This window comes from Giraffa tippelskirchi, chromosome 4 (genome assembly GCF_054371585.1).
Source record: "Giraffa tippelskirchi isolate mGirTip1 chromosome 4, T2T-mGirTip1v1.2.pri, whole genome shotgun sequence".
Classification (NCBI taxonomy): Eukaryota; Metazoa; Chordata; class Mammalia; order Artiodactyla; family Giraffidae; genus Giraffa; species Giraffa tippelskirchi.
This window is the reverse complement of record NC_137278.1, coordinates 99,255,856-99,278,909: the sequence shown is the minus strand read 5'-3', so window position 1 is coordinate 99,278,909 and position 23,054 is coordinate 99,255,856. Positions and strand designations below refer to the sequence as shown.

The 23,054-nt window shown below is 51.8% G+C and overlaps 1 protein-coding gene and 1 long non-coding RNA gene across 4 annotated transcripts in view; one reads left to right on the top strand and one right to left on the bottom strand.

The window, feature by feature from the left end:
- Positions 1-15,037, top strand: part of KCNIP3 (potassium voltage-gated channel interacting protein 3) — a 79,652-nt gene extending 64,615 nt beyond the window's left edge. For all 3 annotated transcript variants that reach the window (XM_081484772.1, XM_081484774.1, XM_081484773.1), the window contains 7 exons: positions 1,779-1,903; positions 2,367-2,436; positions 2,700-2,770; positions 10,642-10,749; positions 11,495-11,599; positions 12,299-12,361; positions 12,944-15,037. In XM_081484772.1, coding sequence (XP_081340898.1) covers positions 1,779-1,903; positions 2,367-2,436; positions 2,700-2,770; positions 10,642-10,749; positions 11,495-11,599; positions 12,299-12,361; positions 12,944-12,991 — 590 coding nt within the window. In that variant the 3' untranslated portion in view covers positions 12,992-15,037. The remainder of the gene's footprint in view (positions 1-1,778; positions 1,904-2,366; positions 2,437-2,699; positions 2,771-10,641; positions 10,750-11,494; positions 11,600-12,298; positions 12,362-12,943) is intronic.
- Positions 15,034-18,060, bottom strand: LOC145503954 (uncharacterized). The gene is made up of 2 exons (XR_014051952.1): positions 17,910-18,060; positions 15,034-15,464 (listed from the first exon to the last, which is right to left on the bottom strand). It is a non-coding gene; the product is annotated as an uncharacterized LOC145503954 (long non-coding RNA).
- Between the last annotated feature and the right edge of the window lie 4,994 nt (positions 18,061-23,054).

The following is a 23,054-nucleotide window of genomic DNA, read 5'->3' as shown; positions in this document are numbered from 1 at the left end:
GGTTTAGGTCCAAGTTCATTTTTTGAGTACATGGATGTCCAATTTTTCTAGCACCCTTTGTTGAAAAAAATTAAACTTTTTCCATTGAATTGCTTTTGCACATTTGTGAAAAACCATCTCAGTCATATTTATGTGGATGTATTTCTGGGTTCTCTGTTTCGCTTCACTGATCTGTGTCTGTCCTTTCTCCAACACCACACATTCTTGATTATTATAGTGGTATAATGTCTTGAAATCAGATAGACTGATTTCTACCACTTTTTTCTTTTATCTAATCTATTTATTTTGCCTTTCCACATAAGTTTTAGAATCAGTGTGTCTATATCTACAACAAAAAAACTGTCCTGGGGTTTTTACTGGAATTATGTTAAATCTGTAAATCATTTTGAAGATAACTGACATCTTTATAATGCTGAGTCTTTCAATCCATGAACACAGTGTGTCTCATTACTTATTTAAATCTTCTGTGATTTCTTTTATTGGCATTTTGTAGTTTTCAATATACAGATTATGTGCATGTTTTGTTAGATTGTTTTACCTATTCATTTTTTTTTTTTTTGATTTTATTTATTTATTTTTTTTTTTTATAAATTTATTTATTTTACTTGGGGGCTAATTACTTTACAATATTGTAATAGTTTTTGCCATACATTGACAAGAATCAGCCATGGGTTTACATGTGTTCCCCTTCCCGAACCCCTCATTCATTTTTACATTTTATATTATCATTTTTATTCTTTATTATTATCATTTTATATTTTATATTTCATTATTTATATTTTTTAATATTTTAATCTATTTTCCCTACTTCACTTATGGGATGGGTGATTGTAATTAATATAACAAGTTTTTAGAATTTTGGTTTCCAGTGGTACATTGTTGATCAATAGAAATGTAACTGATTTTTTTAATATGGACCAGTTTTTGAAATTATATATTTATTTATTTTGGGCTACACTGGGTCTTTGTTGCTGCATACAGGTTTTCTATAGAACTGTGATTGATTTTGTATTGACTTGGTATCCTGTAACCTTGCTAAGCTCATTTATTAGAGGATTTTTTTGTATGTTCTTTGAAACTATCTACATGGATAATTATGTCATCTGTAAATAGGGATAGTTTGGGTTTCTTCTTTCTAATCTGTGTCTGTGTGACCCTGCTGTCCATTTTGATGTGTTGTGATTAAATAAAAGATCTGGCCCCTACCCTACGGCCAGAGAACGTGAAATTTGACTTTCTACTCAAATGTGAATTAAGCCCAACAACAAATGCAGCCAAACAGCAGTGTGATGAGCCAAGAGGGGTGCCCTTCCTATTCCTGGGGGAAATCAGGGAGGGCTGCATGGAAGAGGTGGTCCAGGAATTGGGTCTTAAAGGTCGAGGTGCCCTGTAACTTGTCTTCTCTCTTTTTCCTTTCCATCTCCCCTTGTTTAGTGCCTTTCTAGTACAAGACTCACTCCCACCTCCCACCCCCATCCCACCATATGGATTCTCATCCATATGAGAATTTTGGCATGCTCACCTGGCATGCTCCAGGTGAGCCCAGCAGGGAGGGCCTGTTTTGTGTGAGGAGCAGGGCAGCAGAGAGACCAGGAGCCACAACTGAGTGTGCTGTTAAGCTGCAACCCGGTCCATTTGTGCAGTGCACAGCCTGGGCAGCCGTCACACAAGGAGGGTCTCCCCACCCCTTACTTCCACCCAGAGCCTGGCACCCACACTGGAGAGAGATGGGGGCGGGGCCATATGTTCCACCCTCCTGGGTCTGTGTTCCCCTCCAGATAGCAGCGACAGTGAGCTGGAGCTGTCCGCAGTGCGCCACCAGCCAGAGGGGCTTGACCAGTTGCAGGCACAGACCAAGTTCACCAAGAAGGAGCTGCAGAGCCTCTACAGGGGCTTCAAGAACGTGAGTGCCCCACATCCCCCACCCCCAGGGTTGGCCGTGATCCCCCGGCTCTCCTGTTCCTGGCTCCAGGGTGCTGGCACAGCTTCTGGAAATTCCCCATGGCACAGTGCATACCCCAGGGTCTTTATGGGGCTCATGTTTTGTGGGACAGCTGTCTTGGAGGGAGGGCCAGGGCCCAGAATCAATGTTCTGAAGGCACTACCTTTATGTGTGTCTCAGTACTGGCGTAATAGAGGAACATGTGGACAGACCAACTTAGCATGAGGGGTCCTGCCACCCCCTCCCACCTACCCCTCCCATGACGCCCACTCCATTGGGCTTTCCCCTGCCTGGGGCTGGGGGAACCCAGCAGTGCCTTGCACAGCAGGCATCGGCCAGAGGGAAGAGAGAGGCCAGGCCCCCTGGAGTCGGGGTGCAGGGCAGGGTGGCTGGGGTCACTGAGAGGAGTCCCTTCCTACTGCAGGAGTGCCCCACAGGCCTGGTGGACGAAGACACGTTCAAACTCATTTACTCACAGTTCTTCCCTCAGGGAGGTGAGTCCAAGGCCCATGGCTCCTCCCGAAGTCCCCACTTCCCTGTGGCTGCCCTGCAGAGTGTGGGCTTCCCTTTTATAGGGAGGGGACCCTCAGCCCCCTATATCCTCCCCACCATTCCTTGCCTGGTGCTGCCTGCATCCAGTAGGAAGGGGGGACTCCAGCCCAGGACACAGTGGAAATGCCCAGTGGAGCAGCATGGGGTTGGGGCCTGGGCGGCCTGGCAGCCTGGACACTCCCAGCCTCGCCCTTGGTCTCCCTAGACGCCACCACCTACGCACACTTCCTCTTCAACGCCTTCGACGCCGATGGGAACGGGGCGATCCGCTTTGAGGTAGGTCCCTGTCGACCCCTCCCGCATCCCCGGCTCCTGCATCTCCCGGACGTGGTACCACCCCCTCAGGGCCATCCAGAGGCTCAGATGTGACCCTGGTGTCAGCGGTCCAGTGTGTCACCCAGGGAATACATGGACTCCGTGTGGCTGGCCCTGGGCCTGATTGAAGTCAGGGTAATTCAAGTTTGCTGTCTTGCCATCCTATTCTCAGCCTTTCCTTCTAGCCCTGCCAAGCCAAGGTGCACTGAAGCGGTAGTGACCCAATGGAAATTTGCATTTGAAAAGGGAGCAAGGTTAACTAGAGGTCGGTGCCCAGAATTTACCCCTTTGCCCCCAAACAGGCAGAGCATCCCTGCCTGAACAGGCTTGGGGGTCGTCCCAGCCACAATGTGAGCCAGCCTCGTGCTCCCCACCGTTGGGAAAGCAGCCACCTGCCCCCAGGAGGGCCCTGCCTGAGCTCTGAGCAGGCAGCACGTGGGCTCCACCGACAACCAGCCACACGGCATCATTTGAGAGAGGCCCCAACCGCGGAGCCCAGGCCCCTAAAAATAGCTACAGGCAAAAAGCTGAAACCTCTTTGGAGAGGAAAACCTTGCTGAGAGCCGGGCTTAATCGATAACCACCCAGCTCAGCTTCCAAGGCCAAGGGCAGCTGACCAGAAAGTGAGAGAGAAAGCCCCTGGACCGGCCAGGGTAATAACCCGAGACTCTGCTCAGCTTCCCTTTATGCTCACATCCAGCCCGGCTCACTGACATCTGGCCTGGGCGGGGCGGCCCAAGGGCATCGCCAGCTCTGTGGCCACAGGGGCCCCACCTCCCTGGACCACACTTGTAGTGTGCCTGTGAACCTACAGTGTTTTCAGCTTTTCTGTTTTCAGTTCTGCCTACACATGGTAAAATTACAATCGGTCCAAAGGAGTCAACAGGGAAAATTCACTGTTCTCCCTGGTCCCAGCCCAGCCTCCACCGTGACCAGGTTCTTGTGTGTCCTGTGAGAGGCACCTGAGGCTCCTGAGAGTGAAGTGCCAGAAGCAGTTGTGTGACACACCCAAGCAGGGCTTTGATGATGGCTTCTGTTGTTCAGGAGTCGGAGGACCAGACCGCTTAGCAAGGCCCTTGCACAGTACTGGGTGTCAGGAAGGTCTCTGTCAAGCTCCTGTGGTCCCTGCTCTCACTGTGGTCCCTTTGAAGTGGTCGATGGTGGATTTTTGTTGGGGAGGTACTGTAGTAGCTGAGTTGGGGGTGCTGGTGCTGATCGCCTTCTGCTATGCACCTTCCCAGAGGTTGTGCATCTCTGGCATGAAATTAATTCCTCAGGTTCCTTCCAGGGGAGCTTGTTTACCTTCAGGATCTTGATATCAGAGTTCTGCTCTCAGAAGCCTTTTTGGGGTATACCTCTCAGGGACTTTCCACTGGGCAGGGCCTAATCCTGGATGCACCACAGTGGGGACCCCTGTGGTCAGGAAGGATCTGGAGGGGGTGGGGTGGGGGGACACTCAGCCCAATTCGTTGCCTCAGACCAAACCTCTCAATGTGCCCTGAAAATAGAAAGTCAGGGGGCTTCCTTGGTGGTCCAGTGGTTAAGAATCCACCTTCCAATGCAGGAGACGTGGGTTCGATCCTTGGTCAGGAAACTAAGATCTCACATGCTGTGGGGCAACTAAGACCCAATGTAGCCAAAAATAAAAATAAATATATGAATATTTTAAAACAAAACAAACCAGAAAGTCAGATCTGCTTATTAATATTTACAACAATTCAAATCCTTTTTGTATATTCTTGAGATAAGACACATGTTAACTAGAGTTTATTGATATGGTAGCTATGACAAACCTAGACAGCATCTTAAAAAGCAGAGAAATCACTTTGTGGACAAAGGTCCATATAGTCAAAGCTATGGTTTTTCCAGTAGTCATGTGCAGATGTGAGAGTTGGACCATAAAGAAGGCTGAGCACTGAAAAATTGATGCTTTGGAACTCTGGTGCTGGAAACACTTGAGAGTCCCTTGGACTGCAAGGAGATCAAACCAGTCAATCCTAAAGGGAATCAACCCCAAACGTTCATTGGAAGGACTGATGCTGAAGCTGAAGCTGAAGCTCCAATACTTTGGCCACCTTATGCAAAGAGCTGACTCCTTGGAAAAGACCCTGATGCTGAGAAAAATTGAGGGCAAGAGGAGAAGGGGGCAACAGAGGATGAGATGGCTGGATGGCATCACCGACTCAATGGACGAGAGTTTGAGCAATATTCCAGGAGGTAGTGAAGGACAGGGAAGCCTGGCGTCCTGCAGTTCTTGGGGTTGAAAAGAGTCGAACATGACTTAGAGACTGAACAACAACAACAAAGTTGACTTGAACAACCTTCTCTTGCACTGGGAAAATGAACTGATGTTTGAAATGGTTTTAAAATATTTTTTAATTAAAAGAACACTCTGGAAAGTACTAAATAACTATAACTTATAAACATCAACTTTTGATGTAGTACGTATACCCTAATCTTATGTGTGCTTAATGGGATTACATAGATTTTTTTTTTTTGGCTGTGCTGGGTCTTCACTGCTGCACAGACTTTTCTCTAGCTGTGGCGAGCAGGGGACACTCTGTAACTGCGGTCCATGGGCTTCTTATCGTAGCACCTTCGCTTGTTTCAGAGCACGGGCTCTAGGCTCCCGGGCTTCCGCAATGGTTGCAAAGGGGCTCAGTAGCGGCGGCTCCTGGGCCCTAGGGCGCGGGCTCGGTGGCTGCGGCTCCCGGGCTCTAGAGCGCAGGCTCAGTAGTTGGGTGCACCGGCTTAGCTGCTGCTTGGCCTGTGGATCTTCCTGGACCAGGGATTGAACCTGAGTCTGTCGCACTGGCAAGTGGATTCTTTACCATTGAGCTACCAATGAAGCCCAGATTTCTTATCTTTTGTTAAAATATGTATACTCAGTGGACCAAAATAATATCAAAGTATGTATATATTATTTAAATATATGTATCTAAATCTCAGAAAAATGAAAGAAATATAACACTATTTCTCCTTTCCTGTATCTTCATTTTCTTCACTTATACACACACAAGACTTAAAGGCTCTAGTAGACTTACAAGGTATGCTTTGAAAAAACAGCAATTACCACCCGCAAACACACCTCCTTTGTTTTAGCCGACTGTCCCTATTTGTCTCCTTGTTGCCTAATAGTATCCTTTTATTGCTGCTTCTCAACTGCCCAGTTTAGACGCTGTCCCTTGGCTCTGCACAAGTGAGGAGCTGGGTCTCCCACACACACACACCTTGCCTGCCCCCTGGCTTTCCAGAACTATGGAATTCAGATTGGATCAGCACTCTTGGTTTTCTCCTGACGTGAATTTGTTCCCCAGCTGAGCCTGTCAGTGAATTGTGATTACGTTTCCCTTGCCTGCACAGATTTTTCTTTTGCCTACAGTTAACAGTCATTTGTTTGGTGTCTGGCATCACCGACTCAATGGATGTGAGTTTGAGCAAGCTCAAACCATCACGGGAATTGGTGATAGACAGGGAAGCCTGGTGTCCATGGGGTCGCAAAAAGTCGGACATGGTTGAGCGACTGAACTGAACTGTGACCTTACCAGTAATTCACCCTTGACTCTTTTCTAGTCGTCTCAATGAACATCTCCCTAGCCTCTGACCAGCTCCATCATCGTGGTGCTGATCATCCTTTGTGGACCTCTTCCCCTCTCTCCTGGACTGGGTCTCCTGGTTCTGGACTCCTTCATCTTCTTCCTTGCTTTACTTTCTCTGCAAAAGCACATGAGGTGCTGTGCTCATTTGCTTCAGTAGTGTCTGAAGCACGACTGTGACCCCATGGACTGTAGCCCATCAGGCTCCTCTGTCCATGGGATTTCCCAGGCCAGAATACTGGAGTGAGTTGCCATGCCCTCCTCCAGGGGATTTTCCTGATCAAACCCTCTTCTCCTGGATTGCAGGCAGATTCTTTACCACTGAGCCACCAGAGAAGCTCCTTTCAAAAGCATATCTTCCAGGAATTTCCTACAAAAGACTACATGGGAGGTCATTTCTGAGCCTTTAGACACCTGCAAGTACCTTTGTTCTGTCCTCCCTCTTTTTGTTTGTTTGTTTTTTAAATTTATTTATTCGGCCCGTCAGGTCTCAGTTGTGGGCATGTGGGATCTTCCGTTGTGGCACACACGCTTAGTTGCCCTGCAGCATATAGGATCCTAGTTCCCTGGCCATGGATCGAACCTGTGTCCCCAGCATTGCAGGGCGGAGACGTAACCTCTGGACCACCAGGGAGGTCATTCTGTGCTCTCTTGTTTGACCTGTTGTGTGCAATCAGAGTTCCGACAGAAGCTGTTTCCTGCTGATTCCTGACCCTGTGCACAGGAGCTGGTTTTGTGATCGTTGTTGTTTCTGTTTGGTTTTGTTTTTCTCTCTTGGGCCATAGTTCATAGGATCCTGTCATTGCACCCATTTTCTGAAATGGCTTGTGATATTCCAGCCACACCTTTGGCTGTTTCCCCTCATTGTTAGGTCCTTGGCAGGACCTGAACAGTCGCAGCCTTCCCCTTCATCCCCTCTTGGACACGCCCCCTCCATTTCCTCAGCCTCTTCCTGGAACTCCTGCTGGTCAAGTTTCAGTCCCTCTGGAGTGGACCACTCGTTATCTGCTTTTATCTTCTCTTTTCCAGTTTGGCCTTTTCAGGCTGCTTGATGGAAGATTCCATGTGCTTTTCGAACCCTTCTTCTGAGTCTGTCATTTTGTTTTCTCATTTTTAATCCCCAAGAGCTCTTTCTTGTTCCCAGTGCCAACTTAACAACAACAACAACAAAAAACACACAATCTGAGTTGTTCTTAAGTTACCAAGTCATATCTGACTCTTGGCAACCCCATGGACTGTAGCCCACCAGGCTCCCCTGTCCATGGAATTCTCCAGGCAAGAATACTGGAGTGGGTTGCCATTTCCTTCACCTGGGTATCTTCCCAACCCAGGGCTCGAACACACATCTCCTGCATTGGCAGGCACTGAGTCATGTGCTTCTCATAAAAAAGAACTACAACCTGAGAGTTGTGAGTTAAGTTTCATTTGGGGACAAAAATGAGGACTATAGCCAGGGAAGCAGCATTTCAGACAACTCTGAAAAACCGCTCCAAAGAGGTAGGAGATGTTGTTCAGTCGCCCAGTGTCCGACTCTTTGTGACCCCATGGACTGCAGCACGCCAGGCCTCCCTGTCCCTCACCATCTCCTGGAATTTGCCCAAGTTCGTGTTCATTGCATCAGTGATGCCGTCCAGCCATCTCATCCTCTGATGCTCTCTTCTCCTTCTGCTCTCGATCTTTTCCAGCATCAGGGACTTTTCCAAAGAGTTGTCTGTTCGAATCAGATGACTAAAACACTGGAGTTTCAGCTTCAGCATCAGTCCTTCCAGTGAACATTCAGGGTTAATCTCCCTTAAGATTGACTGGTTTGATGTCCTTGCTGCCCAAGGGACTTTCAGAAGTCTTCTCCAGCCCCACAGTTCAAAAGCATTGATTCTTTGGCGTTCTGCTTTCTTTACGGTCTAGCTCTCACAACTGTATGTGACGACTGGGAAGACCATAGCCTTGACTATACTGACCTTTATCGACAGAGTAATGTCTCTGCTTTTCAACACACTGTCTATGTTTGTCATCACTTTCCTGCTAAGAAGCAATCATCTTCTGATTTCATGGCTGCAGTCACAGTGATTTTGGAGCCCAAGAAGAGGAAATATGTCACTACTTTCACCTTCCCCCCCTATTTGTCATGCAGTAATGGGGCCAGATGCCATGATCTTAATTTTTAAAAATGATTCAGTCTTAAGCCGGCTCTTTCACTCTCCTGCTTCATCCTCATCAAGAGGCTCTTTAGTTTCTCTTCACTTTCTGCCATTAGAGTGGTATAGTCTTCATATCTGAGGTTGTTGATGTTTCTGGTGTAGGTCAGTATATATGTGATTTTGGTGAAGGGGGAGTACATGCAATCAAGCACATATTTTTTGCTGAAGGTTTCTGATAGTCACGGGCTTCCCTGGTGGCTCAGATGGTAAAGAATCTGCCTGCAATGCAGGAGACCCAGGTTCTATCCCTGGCTTGGAAATATCCCTGGAGAAGGGAATGGCTACCCACTCCAGTATTCTTGCCTGGGAAATCCCATGGACAGAGGAGCCTGGCAGGCTATAGTCCTTGGGGCTGCAAACAATCAGACATGACTAAGTAACTAACACTTTCACTTTCTGCTAATCACAAGGAGCAGTCATCACCATGAAGCATTTTAGAGCTTTTCTAGACATAAGGAGATACTAGAGTCAGACTCATAAAATTGGCTCCTGAAAATATACCTAACTGTCTGAAGACCTGTCCTGCCAGTTTTTTTCCCCCTGAGCACAGAGTGCCTCATTCCTGCTCTCCACCCTGAACTCCTTTCACAGGGTGTTGAAAGTCAGCAGCTGTAGCAGCACATGATTTAATCCTTATAAAGATGGATGGCAAGTGCCAATTTGTAGTTGACATCAAGTATTCCTTTTTAATAGCATCCTATTCTTATCGTTGTTCTTGTTATTAGTCGCTAAGTCATGTCCAACTCTTTTGAGACCCCATGGATTGTAGCCCACCAGGCTTCTTTACTGGAGTGGGTTGCCATTTCCTCCTACAGGGGGTCTTCCCGACACAGGGATCAAACCCGCATCTCCTGCGTTGCAGGCGGATTCTTTACCACTGAGCCACCAAGGAAGCCATTCTTATTGTAAGGATGCCAGATTTCTAATCTCTGAATCTAATGGTTTCTGTGAATTTTTTTTTTTTGGTCCTGGAATGATTTTTGTTTCTTCAAAACTGCTTTTCTCAGTTTTCCTTAGTCTTTCTTTCTCATGATACAGATTTCCTCTGATCCAGAAAATCTAAAATTTGAATGAGGGACTTCCCTGTTGGTCCAGTGGTTAAGGCTTGACACTTCCACTGCTAGGGCCCAGATTTGATCCCTGGTTGGGGAAATTAAGATCCCACAAGGCAGGTGGTGCAGCCAAAAAGTACACATTAAAATTTGAGTGGGGACCAAGCCCCTTGGAGCAGGGCCCTGTCAGTCTGGCCCTTCACAGTCTGCTATCCCCCACTTCCCACCTTCAAGACAGCCCCTCTCAGCTCCCTTCTTTCGGAGCAGCCTGGGAGACCCCGTGGGGCAGGAAGGGCTTAATCTTCAAACCTTCTGGAAGTGACAGGAAAGAATTGCTTTCCACCAAATGTTCTAACAAAACAGTTGAAGTTTTCACAGAAAAGCCATTTGAACGTTCATATCTTGTCGCATCTGTCCCATCTCAGACGTGACTGTGCACAGGTACAGCAGGACCCCAGAGCTGTTGGTTTCGTCTTTAAGGGGTAGTTTCTTAAGCTCTTTGGCATGCAGACACTTGATAGTGAACAGAGCACCCTCTTCATGAAAGGAGCACCCTCAGGCCTTCTCTGACAGTGGCAATGCATTAAATGGGTCTTATACAGCAAACGTCTAGGAATTCCCTGGTGCCCCAGTGGTTAGAACTCCACGCTTTCAGTGCCGAGGGCCTGAGTTTGATACCTGGTCAGGGAACTAAGATCTCAAAGCTTCACACACACACAAAAAAGATCACATATTTGAATGTCTTTTATTTGAGACGATCAATACCAGCCACCATGCCATCCCCACCACACACATGCACGCGCGCACACGTGCACACACGCACACACACACACTCACATTGTAGTCACCTGATGGGCACCATTTACCCGGTCTGTGATGGAGGCGCCTCAGCTATACAGATGTGCAATTAGTGGAAGCCACACGGCAAACTGGAAATAGAATCTGGGCACTAGGTTGTCACCGCCCCCCCCACCCTTTCTCCACAGGACTTTGTGATTGGTCTCTCCATCCTGCTGCGAGGAACCGTCCATGAGAAACTCAAGTGGGCCTTTAACCTCTACGACATTAACAAGGATGGCTATATCACCAAAGAGGTATGGGGTGTCTGGGGAGCTGAGGGTAGCCTGTCTGCCCGCTTCGCTGCTCCACACCCCTAACCTCTCTCCTCCTCTCTCTCACTGCCCTTGTTTCCCGGCTCCCCTCTGTGTCCAAAGACGGAGCACCCAGCCCATCCTCGGAGGGGACAGTGGCCAGGAGCTCTCCTCCTCCTCCTCTCCCGGGCTCTCGGGCCTTCATACTTGGGTGTGCAGAGTGTGGAGCTTGTGTGCCCCTCACCACACGTCTCCATCCCCTTAACAAGGTCCCCGATCGCTGTTTCTTATGGCGAGGTCATGTGGGAGACCCGAGTGGAGAAGCTGGAGGCAGCAGAGGGGGAGCTGGCCTTGGCTCCCAGCAATCGAGGGAGGGCAGTGTGGTCCCTTAAGGTAGGGTGTCAACTGGCCCACAGTCCAGTTTTGTTTGGCCCAAACACTCTTGTGTGTGTGTAGGAAATGGTTGCTATTCCTATACCAAAAAAAGAAGTATTTCATATACAAAAAAGAGTGTTTGGCTGGAACACTCTTTTTGTACATGAAATAGTTGCTTTTCATATAGTGTCAAATTCTAGAGCTTGCACATAAAAACCTATCTCCAGATGCCCTGGAGAGTCAGAAGCTTGCACTGGGTGGACTGGATAGGGGTGAGCCTATCTCTCTCTTTGGCTTGCACAGCCTTGCCGGCTCACCCACCTGGCAGCCAGGCTCACGCCAGCCCCTCCTCCCTCCCCTCACTCCCCTGCAGGAGATGCTGGCCATCATGAAGTCCATCTATGACATGATGGGCCGCCATACCTACCCTATTCTGCGAGAGGACGCGCCCCTGGAGCACGTGGAGAGGTTCTTCCAGGTGAGTGCACAGGGAAGGGGCCGCCAGAAGAGTAAGGAAAGGGCTTCTGCTCTCAGGGCCTGCTGCTCCCCTCCTGTGAGCCTTCCTGCTCCCACGGGAGGTGCAGCTTCCTTCCGCCATCTGGCTGGCTGAATGAATTAAAACCATCCCTTTGCCCCCCATCTGCTGAACCTCATCTCAGAGCAGTTGGGCTCATGGATTCCGAGTTAGCCGACACCCCCGGCCAGCGTTCCTGTGCCTCTCAAGAGCTCCCACCCCCGGCCGCCCCATCTCCACCAGGGACTTCTCTTCGAGGGGAGGGGGCTGGGGTCACTGCTCTCTGTCCATGGGGACTAGGGGGACTGAGGCTCCATCTCCCACTTCCTGAGGGCCCTCAACTGCTTCACTTCCCTAGCTGCCCGTCAGGGAGATGAGGGGGTCCATGAGCATGGGGGTGCATTCTGGGAGGTGTGAGCTCGGGAAAGCTGCTGGGAGGTGGCTGAGGTTGGGGGCAGACTGGGGAGACACCAGAGTGGTTGGCGGTGGAGGTGGTTGGAAAGGGCACTTGATGTGGCCTGGATCCCAGGGAGGGGACCGAGGGGACGGGCTGGGGTGGATGGATACCACCCACCCACCCACCCACTGCCATGTCCTCAGGCCTGGGGCAGGGACCAGCCCCAGTGGGACCCAGCCTCACTGAGGGCATGGCTTGAGTTGCAGAAAATGGACCGGAATCAGGATGGGGTGGTGACCATCGACGAGTTCCTGGAGACCTGTCAGAAGGTAGGCAGCAGCAAGGCTTGAGAAGCCCTGTGTCCCACCCCGCCAGGCCTCTCCTCAGCTCAGACTTCCAACATCCACTTGTGTTGTTTCACCGGAGCCCATGCCTGCCCTGCCCGCTCCTGCCAGCCCACAGCCTAGCCAAGCCACGTCCCGGAGCTCTGCCCTCAGTGGCCCCATCAGAGGGGACAGACACGGGGCCCTCAGGACCAGGTCAGGCTGTGGGAAGGAGCCTGGAGTCCCTGCCCCGGCATCACGGCTGACCGTCCTCTGCAGAGAGCTTTCAGGGGGCAGGACGCTGGGCCTCCGCTGGCCTCGGCCACCTGCCTCCCTCCCCTTGGTTGCCCTGGCCTGCATCTGGGTGGGTGGTGGTTGTCCATCAGTGGGTTAACAGCTCCCAGACAGACTGGCAGTCAGACCCTGGAGCTGGAGACAGGCTCTGTGTCATCGGATCCTCCTTTGTCCAATGAGACGGGCAGAGTCCCCGGAGGGTCGCAGGTCCCTAATGAGACTTCAAGCACAGTGAGGCTGGATATGGGCCCCGCTCAGGGCTGACCAGGCCTCTCGTCCTCTCTCTCCACGCAGGACGAGAACATCATGAGCTCCATGCAGCTGTTTGAGAACGTCATCTAGGACTTGTGCGTGGGGAAGGTGGGGCGGGTCCCTGAGTGGCTATCACCACCTCTGCCCCCAAAGAAACCTCAGTCCTGCCAGGAGCAACCTCCATGAGAAACTTTTTTCTAATATATTTGCACAAAGTGAATAGTTTGCTCCACACACCTACACAAACACCCCCCCACACACACACCCTTCATCTGGGCTGGCAGGTTGGGGGACAGATGTGAGAGAGGGGCTGGGTCTGGCTGGGAGCTGAGTCCAGGGGACAAAAGCCACACAGGCCTCTGGGTGGACAGCTCAAAGAGAGTCGTCTTCAGGCTGCTGGCCGCTGGGTCATCTACAGATGAGGGTCCAGCTTCCAAAGCTAAGGCCCCACCCCTGTGAGCCCACTTGCCCACCCCTCCCTTCTGCCACTTCTTTCCCACTACACTCACATGTCAGGCCCCGGGGGCTGCTCTGACCTTCTTGTCCCCCCAGCCACTGCCTGCCCATCGACGACCCTTCCAGAATGGCCCTCAGCTCAGGACCCCAGAGGGGCAGCGCAGGGTTGAGGGAATTGGGGCCAGGAAAGAGGTGGCACTTAGACAGAGCCTGATGCTTTCTGAAGATGCTTCCCTGGGTGTCAGGACACCCGCCATCCACGGGGCTGGTGTGCACCCCAGTGGGGACTCACCAGCAGGCACTGTTCTCCTCCACCCCAGTAAGGGGGCTTCCAGTCTGGGGACTGGGTTTCTTGGTGGGAATCTGACGGGAACTCTCTGCCAACTCCGCCTCCCTCACTCCAGCTGGCTTAGTGAGGGCACAGCAGGAGGAGCTGCCCACACCCCTCAGGCACCCAGGTCATCATTCAGGGGTCCTGAGAAGAGGTCACAGGGCTCAGGGCCTGGCAGCCAGGGAGCCCAGGGGGGCCAAGCAGGCCTGGGAAGGGGCTTCTCTCTCCTGTTGGCCCCCACCTCCCTTGCCCTCCCCGGCTTGGATGAGCCCCCCTCTTCGTGGTTAGGGTCCGGGAGCCATGTGGCTGCCCCTACGCACACAGGCTCACCCCAACACCATACACAAAGCACAAGTGCCCCCAGAAGCTCAGGCTGCAGCCCATGAGGGGAGCCCAAGACAGTCTGCTTTTCAAGGCAAGGCCCTCCTGGTGGGCTGAGGCTTGGGCCCCACCGGCCCACATCAAGTGGCCCCCGGGGTTCTGTGGGGAGTCAGTTCTGTGCCTCTGAGCACTGTGTGTGTGTTGAGGGGGTGGTGGCTTGAGGCCCCCCCCAACCTCCGACTCCCCGAGCCCAGCCCAGCTCACCAACATTCAAAAGCACAAACCCCAGGGATTCTGCTTGGCTGGGTATGGCCCTGAGGACGGAGGCTGAGGTGGCCGGAGCCAGCGCCGGTAGCGGGGCGGTGCGGGGCTGAGGGGCAGGTCACCAGAAGCCAACAGGAGCGAAAGTGAGGCTGCTTCCACCCACCCAGGCCACCCAGGAAGGGGCGCAGCCTCAGGCAGCACGGCCGGTCCCAGGAACATTCCCGATCATACATTCCATCGGCTGCCGCCCCTGGTCTCCGCCTGGGCCTGGCCTGAAGATGAGCGGGGACCTGGGAGGAAGGGCAATGCGGCAGAGGCCATGGAGATGGGCTGGCTCGGCCGCAGGGACCCCTCGGCACCCAGACATGGGCGGCCCCCCCTTGGAGTTGCACTGACACCCCATCTCCAGTCTGCCTGGGGCTCGGGGGGACATCAGCTTTCCCTGCTCAGGGATCTTCTCCCCGCCCCACCCCCAGCCCTCAGCCCAGCCCTCCCAGCTGGCGTGGCTTTGCTTCTAAGGGGCCGAGGCCAAAGCAGAGGGTCACCACCACCACGCTCTCCCCCCCAACCTTGCCTTGGGCAGAACGGGCTGCACGTTCCCCCGGAGGGGTCCCCCTCCCACGACGGGACGCGGGCTGGCCGCATGTCTGCATGGCAGAAGTGTCTCCCTTGGGCGCGGCCGAGGAGGGTGGTGCCTGTTCTCAGCGCCCACCAGTATTCAGTCCTGTATATTTTAGTAAAATAAACTTGACAAAGGAGAGCGATTCTTGGTGGCTTTATCCTGACTCTGGTCCAGCCTCTCCCATCCCTGCTGCTGTTAGCCAAGGCTCCTGCCCAGAGATGAGCTGGTAAGTGTTTAACATTTCCTGAATTGTCCAAGTTCCCAGTGTATGGTCACTGAAAGGGAGTCAGGAAGAAGGGCCCACAGTTGGGAAGCCTCTGTGAGAAGCTCCAGCCCTCCAGCCTGTATACAGAGCCGTGAGGCAGGGTAACTCCTTGAGGTGCCATTGTGTTTCGTTCCCAGGTTTTTTTCTTCCTGTTCCAAGAAGTCATTTCTGCATATCCCCTTGGGTGGAGGGTGCAGGTCACAGGGCAGAAGCAGAATTTGCCTGAGGACATCTTCCTTTCTTGGTTTTAGTTTCAAAAATCTAAACTCAGTGCGGATTATGCCAGGGGAAGGGCAATGAGAAGCTTCGGGGAGGAGAAGTGAAAGAAGTCAAAAATGCAAGTGTGAGTCACTCAGTTGTGTCCAGCTCTCTGCAACCCCACAGATTATAGCCCATCAGCTCCTCTGTCCGTGGGATTCTCCAGGCAAGAATACTGGAGTGGGTTGCAATGTCCTTCTCCAGGGATCAAAGCCAGGTCTCCTGCATTGGAGGCAGATTCCCTACTGTCTGAGCCACCAGGGAAGCCCCAACTCAGGGATGGAGGTTCTGAGCATCTGGCAGCACTTCAAGGGCCAGACCCCAAGCCAGGTGACGTCACCTCCACTGTGAGCACAGACCTAATCCTCCATGAGTCACCAGATTTGGCTGATGGGAATCTCATCAATAACCAGGAGGACTGACAGTAGGAGCCCCATTCTACCACCAGACACACAGCAGGCTGCAGGCTACCGGACTCCCAGGGTCTGGACACAATCCAGGCAGGGGAGCCCTGACCTTGCCACCTGGGATGGGTTGTCTTGCAATTCATGGGCTGGTCCCTGCACTGAGTGCACCTGCTCTGGCCACAGCCTTTTGGGCACAGATGGGGAAGCTGGCTTGAAGATGTTAAGACAACCCTCAGCCATTGAAGATGGGGCCAGGGCTTGGACCCAGGCAGGGGGCCTCAGGCCAGGTATAAGCACTGAAGTGCTCACTTCATGATTGGCCACAGAGCTCAGTGAGCTGTGCCATGTCTCTGAGGCCCACGTCTCTAAAGCACGGGGCCCATGCTTTGATTCTGGGGCTTTCTATTCTATCTTAAGCCTGTCAGTTTACCTGGCTGAGCCTCAGTTGCCTTATCTGTAAAATGAGCAGAAAAACAATCCTCTGGAACTTCCCTGGTGGCCCAGCGGTTAAGACTTTGCCTTCCAGTGCAGGAGCCACAGGAGATTCGAGTTCAGTCCCTGGGTCGGGAAGATCCCCTGGAGAAGGAAATGGCAACCCGTTCCAGTCTTCATGCCTGGAGAATTCAGTGGACAGAGGAGCCTGGGGTCGCAGAGAGTGGTACACAACTGAGCACACACACGCAGTCATAAACCTGAGCATCCTTCTTTCTTGTCCTACAGAAGTTTTCATGCATTTTTTTCCCTTTCTATCGGAGGGTGACTCATACCAATAAACCACCAGAGGAAGGACAGGCATTTCAGAAGAAGTTTCCAGGGGCTGCAAATGAATCTGTGATGGTACCCAGTTTCCCTGGTAACCCCAAGGCCCATTTAGGAGTCAGCCAGCTAAGGAAGGGCAGTCAGGCAGAGCCATCAGCATGCCCCACCCTCCTGCCACCACTCACTGCGTGGCCATGCTGACCTGCCCAGGGTTCTGAGCCAGCACTTAGCATCCCATGTCCCTGCTTGACTCACAAACCTTTATAGAATGGGATGGGAAAAGGGTCACAGGCATTGAGTAAGGCACCCATACCCTTCCTCCACCCTGCTCTGCAGTATGAATTTCCAGGGCAATGACCCGTCTGTGATTTAGAAGATCTGTGGTTCCTCTTCCATCTGTGGTTTTGTGTGTGAATGCGTTTATTTGCTCAGTCGAGTCCGACTCTCTGCGACCCCATGGATTGCAGCCCCCCAGGCTCCTTTGTCCATGGGATTCTCCAGGCAAGAATACTGGAGGGAGTTGCCATTTCCTTCTCCCGGTGATCTTGCCAACCCAGGGATTGAAACCAAGTCTCCTGCTTTGGCAGGCAGATACTTTATCGCTGAACCAAGTCCTTTTCTGTCCTTTGTTCAGTCGCTGTCGAGTCTGACTCTTTACGACCTCATGGACTGCAGCATGCCAGGCTTCCCTGTCTCTTACCATCTCCTGGAGCTTGCTCAAACTCATGTCCATTGAGTTGGTGAATGCCATCCAACCATCTCATCCTCTGTTGCCCCCTTCCCCTGCCTCTGTCCATAATCTCGGGTTCCAAGTGCTATGCTCCAATCTACCACCAGGGGGCGAGAGCACACCACACCTGCCTCTCCCTGATTTCCTGCCCTCAGTCCCCTGGGAAGCTTCTTGGAAGGGAAGCTACTTGTCATTTCTTTTAAGATCCTGAAGACATTTTCATATCCCAGTCTTTCTCCACTGGGTGCTGGGTGCAAGACATACTATCGGCTCTATTTCATTAACTAGGATACATAACTCTCATGAGACTGCATAACTGTTACCTCACAGAGCTGACTTCATTCCAACCCAAAGCACATACAGTGTACGTTTGGATTAGTCAGGCTAGACTTAACCTATTAGGCTACCCCCCAACCTCCCCTTTTCTCTCCTTCTATCTCTCTCTCTCTCTTTTTTTTTTTTTTTTGGCTGCCCAGCATGAAGGATCTTAGTTCCCCAACTAGGGATCAAACCCATGCCCCCTGGAATGGCTGGACCAGCCAAGAAGTCCCAAGGCTTTTGAAATCCTGAAAAGAAGCTTGAAGAGCCCACTCACCCCCTTCTCAGGGGAGGTCTAGAAGGCTGAACAGGAGACAGCACTGCAGGAGAAACACCTGGACTGTCTGAGACCCCAAGGAAGGAGGCCTGTGCTTTGTGTCTGTTTGGGTGGGATTCCTGCCCACCAGGCAGGGACGTCCCTGTGACCTTCTTTCCTGCTCCTTCCAAGTTCCAAGTTCCAAGTTCCCAGGTCCGCACAAAAGGAGGCATCATTCTCCCTCTAGTCAACACCATCCACACACTGGGTGTGGGCTGTGTTGTGAGACCACAGTGGACAAGCCACAGGCTCTGCCTTCAGGAAGCTCGAGTCTGTGGGGTCACCAAAGGCAGAAACGTCCAAGGCAGTGATTCGGGCCATGAGGGAAGCTATAGGCTGGGGACCAAGCTTGCCGCAGAGGACTGCAGGGGACTGGGGCCTCCCATAGAGCTGTGAATAAAACAAGAGGAAACAGACTCCAGGTGAGAAGTTGAGGAGCCCGCCACAGAGGAGTGGGGCATCCCCGATGGCTGAGCAGTAAAGAATCCACCTGCACCGCGGGAGCCACAGGAGACATGGGTTCGACCCCTGGGTTGGGGAGATCCCCTGGACGAGGACATGGCAACCCACGCCAGGATTCTTGCCTGGAGAATCCCATAGACAGAGGAGCCTGGTGGGGTTGCAAAGAGTTGGACATGACTGAGCAACTGAGCATGCACTCATCGGTGTGAGGTTCGGGCTGTCTGCTCATGGTACTGGGAAGCCTTTATTTCCTTGTCTGTCCATCTTCCCTCATGGACACAGTCCAGACTGGAGCCATGCCACAAGTCAGGAGGACTCTGAGACTTCATACAGGCCCTCCCAGAGCCAGGTTTTGTCATACTAACATGGTCCCTGTTCTTTTCACTGCCCCCATCAAATTTCTCCATCTCAGGCAAGCCCCCAAGGCCACGGACACAGCTGCCAGCCCTCCAGCCGACTCACAGGGGCCTTGGCCCTTCAGGTGAGGGGAGCAGCAGGGCCCAGCCAGCTCTGATGTCACGTAATCAGCTCAGATCACACGGACTTTATCTGAAGCTGCTGGGTGCACAGAGAAAGTACAGACTCGAGCCGCCCGCGGGATGAGCTTTTCAGGGTTCAGAAATTGGAGAGGAGAGGGGTACAGGTGGGTCCCAATGCATTGGGAGTGGTGCTTGTGGGCCAGATCGGAAGCCATCCTGGCCAAAATGAGGGGGCCTGGGAGAAACCACTTAGCTCGTGGCCAGAGCTTAGCCTGTGCTTCCCTAGTGGCTCAGTAAAGAATCTGCCTGCAATGCAGGAGACAGGGGTATGATCCTTGGGTCTGGAAGATCCCCTGGAGAAGGAAATGGCTACCCACTCCAATATTCTTGCCTGGGAAATCCCATGGACAGAGGAGCCTCACGAGCTACAGTCCTGATTGGGTCACAGGAGTTGGACACAACTTAGTGATAAACCAGAGCTAAGAGGTCCCAGAGGAGGGACAGTGTAAGGGGAGTGGGCTGGGCAGGAAGGCCCAGTGTGGCCCTAGAAGATATTCAGGGCCTCTCAAGCACAGCCCTCTCTTGGGTGGTGATGACACCAGTCAGGGCTCCATCCAACGTAAAACTGTCCCCTTAACAGCTGCCCTGACTAGGGAGGGCTGCCAGTCTTAGAACTGGGCTCCCTTCCAACTGCTATTTGCCTTTTTTTTTTTTCGGCCTAGCCGTGTGGCATGTGGGATCTTAATTCCCTGACCAGGGATCGAACCCATGTCCCCAGCACTGGAAGCATGGAGTCTTAGCCACTGGACCACCTGGGAAGTCTCACTGTATTCTTTATTCTGTCTGTTCCTCAAACAGGAAAGCCCAGCTTCCCTCTAACTCACCTGCCACCACCCTACCTGTCTTTGCTCTTACACTTCGTCCTGGGTACAGAGTTCACCTCTCTTGAACCTCTGTGGATGCATGATCTTTGTCTGCCCATCCATCCCTCCCCGACATGACCCCTCCGTTCCCCTGGTAAGAAAAGGCCTTTGGGAACTTCTGTCCTGCTGACGTGGGTGTCTGGGGGCAATGAAGAAGACAGCTGATTGGACATCAGTCTTGAGCCTCCCCAGACCCTCCTTCTTCTCCTGGCCATGCCCCTCAGTCTTGCCTGGGGACCCCTCCTCCACTCTCTATCTGTGCAGTCCTAGGGTTCACCTGACCTCCAAGGCCAGCCCAAGTAAGCTGGTACATTACCTACCCCCACAACTCTGGGGCATGAGTGGGGGGCACCCCTTCCCAGGTAAAGCTGACGAGGCCCCAGGGAGACCTCTGCTGCTGGGAGTGCTTAGGAAAGACATGGTTCCCTCACTAAAGCCGGGAGGTGAGCCCTAGAGCTGTGGCGGCCATTTTGCCATCATTAGGAGCTGTGGGGATGAAGGCCTGCAGAAGGGAAGGGTGAAGAGACGGAAGACAAGATTGGAGGGCTAGGGGGACGGGTCAGCCCTTGAGCTCAACGTCAAACTGCACCTTAAGCAAGTGCCCCCCTCAGTCTCTAGACCCTTCACTCGTGAGAGCCACAGATAAGCTCCACCCTCCCCACAAAGCCAGTTAAAAAAAAAAAGTGGGTTGACAGGCACTTTCAGCTGAAAAATTCTCAACTGCTACAGCCGCTAACGTCCGGCTCAGCTGTGCATGGTGAAGGTGCTTCCCGAACTCCAGTGGGCCCTGGAGGGAGGAGTGGGCCTAGGGCCAACATGCCCAGCACCGTCTCCCCTGCCAGGCTATGGGCGACCTTGCAAGCATTTAGCCCTGGAGCCCCGCCCAGCACTGGCACTGTGGGAGGCACAGGGGGTGGGGATCGGTCAGTAAAACTGCAGCACCCAGCGCCATAGGGAAGGAGTCTGTGGCAGAGAGCCCGGCCCCGAGCCTGCAGGGTCAGGGGCCAGCTCTCCCAGCACCAGGGTCAAAGTCTCTTTAAAACACTTCTGCTGGCCAGTAGCCTAGGCATCTCGGCCGGCCTGAGCCACACTCTCCTAACGCCAAGACAACTTCTCAAAAGATAACATTCCTTCTTGATCTTGTTGTTGTTTAGTCGCTAAGTCATGTCTCCACTCTATGCAATCCCATGGATTGCAGCGTATCCATGTTCTTCACCATCTCCCAGATCTTGCTCAAACTCATGTCGATTGAGTTGGTGATGCCATCCAACCATCTCATCCTCCATTGCCCCTTCTCTCCCTGCCCTCAATCTTTCCCAGCATCACGGACCCTTCCAATGAGTCGGTTCTTTGCATCAGGTGGCCAAAGCATCAGTTTTTCCAATGTAGATTCAGGACTGATTTCCTTTAGGATAGACCAGTTAGATCTCCTCACTGTCCAAGGGACTCTCAAGAGTCTTCTCCAGCACCACAGTTCGAAAGCATCAATTTTTGATCTTGTAAGGGGCCACAATGACACTTAGGTCTGGACTGTGTAAACTGTCAATAATATATCATTTAATGTCCAGCCCTCCAGCTCAAAAAACTTGCATAACTGTGCCTTGCCTTCTAATGAGTGGAATGGTTCTCAGAACTTTCTGAGGAGCTGTTCCCGGGTTATAATCCTCCATTTGGCATGAATAATACTTTCCATTTTCTTTCTTAGCTGGGCTGATGAATATTTTCATTAACATGCATGACATAACCAGCAGGATATCAGCCCTCCAGAGGGCCCCCTAGAGTCTACCCAGAACGGGAACCAGCACAGCCCATTGATCCCCACCAGCTTCTCGGTACTCTCCAGGTGTTCCCGTGAGTTCTCCTGATATATGGATTTCATTGTTTGAGTGAGAATCCTGAACATTTTGAGCTGCTTCACTCAAGACTTGGAGTCTTAAGGGATACCAGTACATTGCTTCGGCAGGACCTAGGGTGTTTGGGTAAGATGCCTAGGGAAACACAGGAGGCTGGATTTTTGTTAAAACTGACTTAAATCACAAAAAAATGAGTTGATATAAGGTCTGAACAAAACTTTTGGTAGTGAAACAAGAAGCTGAATTATTCAACTCTGAAGAATAAGGGAGACTCAGTCCAATCGTTTAGTAAATGCTGCTCATCCAGGGATGAGAGAGAGGCTGGTAACTGAGCGTTCTGAGCAGCCACGATAGTTTGAGGCTGTCACGGTGTCACTGAAGTAAGCCATAGGGCCTCTGCTTCCACCCTAGCCCAGCCAAGGCTCTCTGTCTCTGCGAGGGGCTGCGGGGGAGGGTTCTTTTTCCCTGAGGGTTTAAGTAGATGACTAACGAAATCTAAGCTGAGATCTGGGCTTCCCAAGCGGCCCAGTGGCAATACAGGAGACACAGTTTTGATCCCTGGGTTGGGAAGATCTCCTGGAATAGGAAATGGCAACCCACTCCAGTATTCTTGCCTGGAAAATTCCATGGAGCCTGGCAGCTACAGTCTGTGGGGTCGAAAAGAGTCTGACGCAACTGAGCACATACACACATGCTGAGGTTTACACAGCACAAGCCACATTCAATGACCAATGACTGGAGAGCCGGGAACTAAGTTCGCTGATAACTTCTCGCCCACCTGGTAGGAGGGATTTGATTTTAAAAAGTAAAGAAAAAGGGAGGAGGAATGAGGCTAATGATGGGAAGGTGAATGCATTAGTCTACACCAGGAAGAGGCGGCTTTTCCCAGGGAGTGGGGAAACACCCCGTTTTTATCCATTTTTGGTCCTTAATGTCACGTCTCGGACACCAGCTGGTGTGTCACTTAATATGTAGTAAAATCAATATGTGGGCTTACTTGGTAGCTCAGCTGGTAAAGAATCTGCCTGCAATGCAGGAGACCCTGGTTCAATTCCTAGGTCAGGAAGATCCCCTGGAGGGGGGCATGACTCCTGTACCCTTGCCTAGAGAATCCATCCCATGGACAGAGGGGCCTGGTGGGCTACAGTCCATGCATTCCAAAAGATTTGGACATGACTGAGTGACTAAGCACAGCACAGCACAAAATCAACATATAATGAGACTCAAGGTCTGCTGGAGGTCGGATTCCTCACCATCTTGGTTGCAGCTGGTTCCATCTGGGCTTTTGTTTGTATCTATCTTCCTTTCTTATCTCTGGACCCTTTAAAGATTTACTTTAGGGACTTCTCTGGTGGTCTAGTGGCTAAGACTCTGAGCCTCCAATGCAGG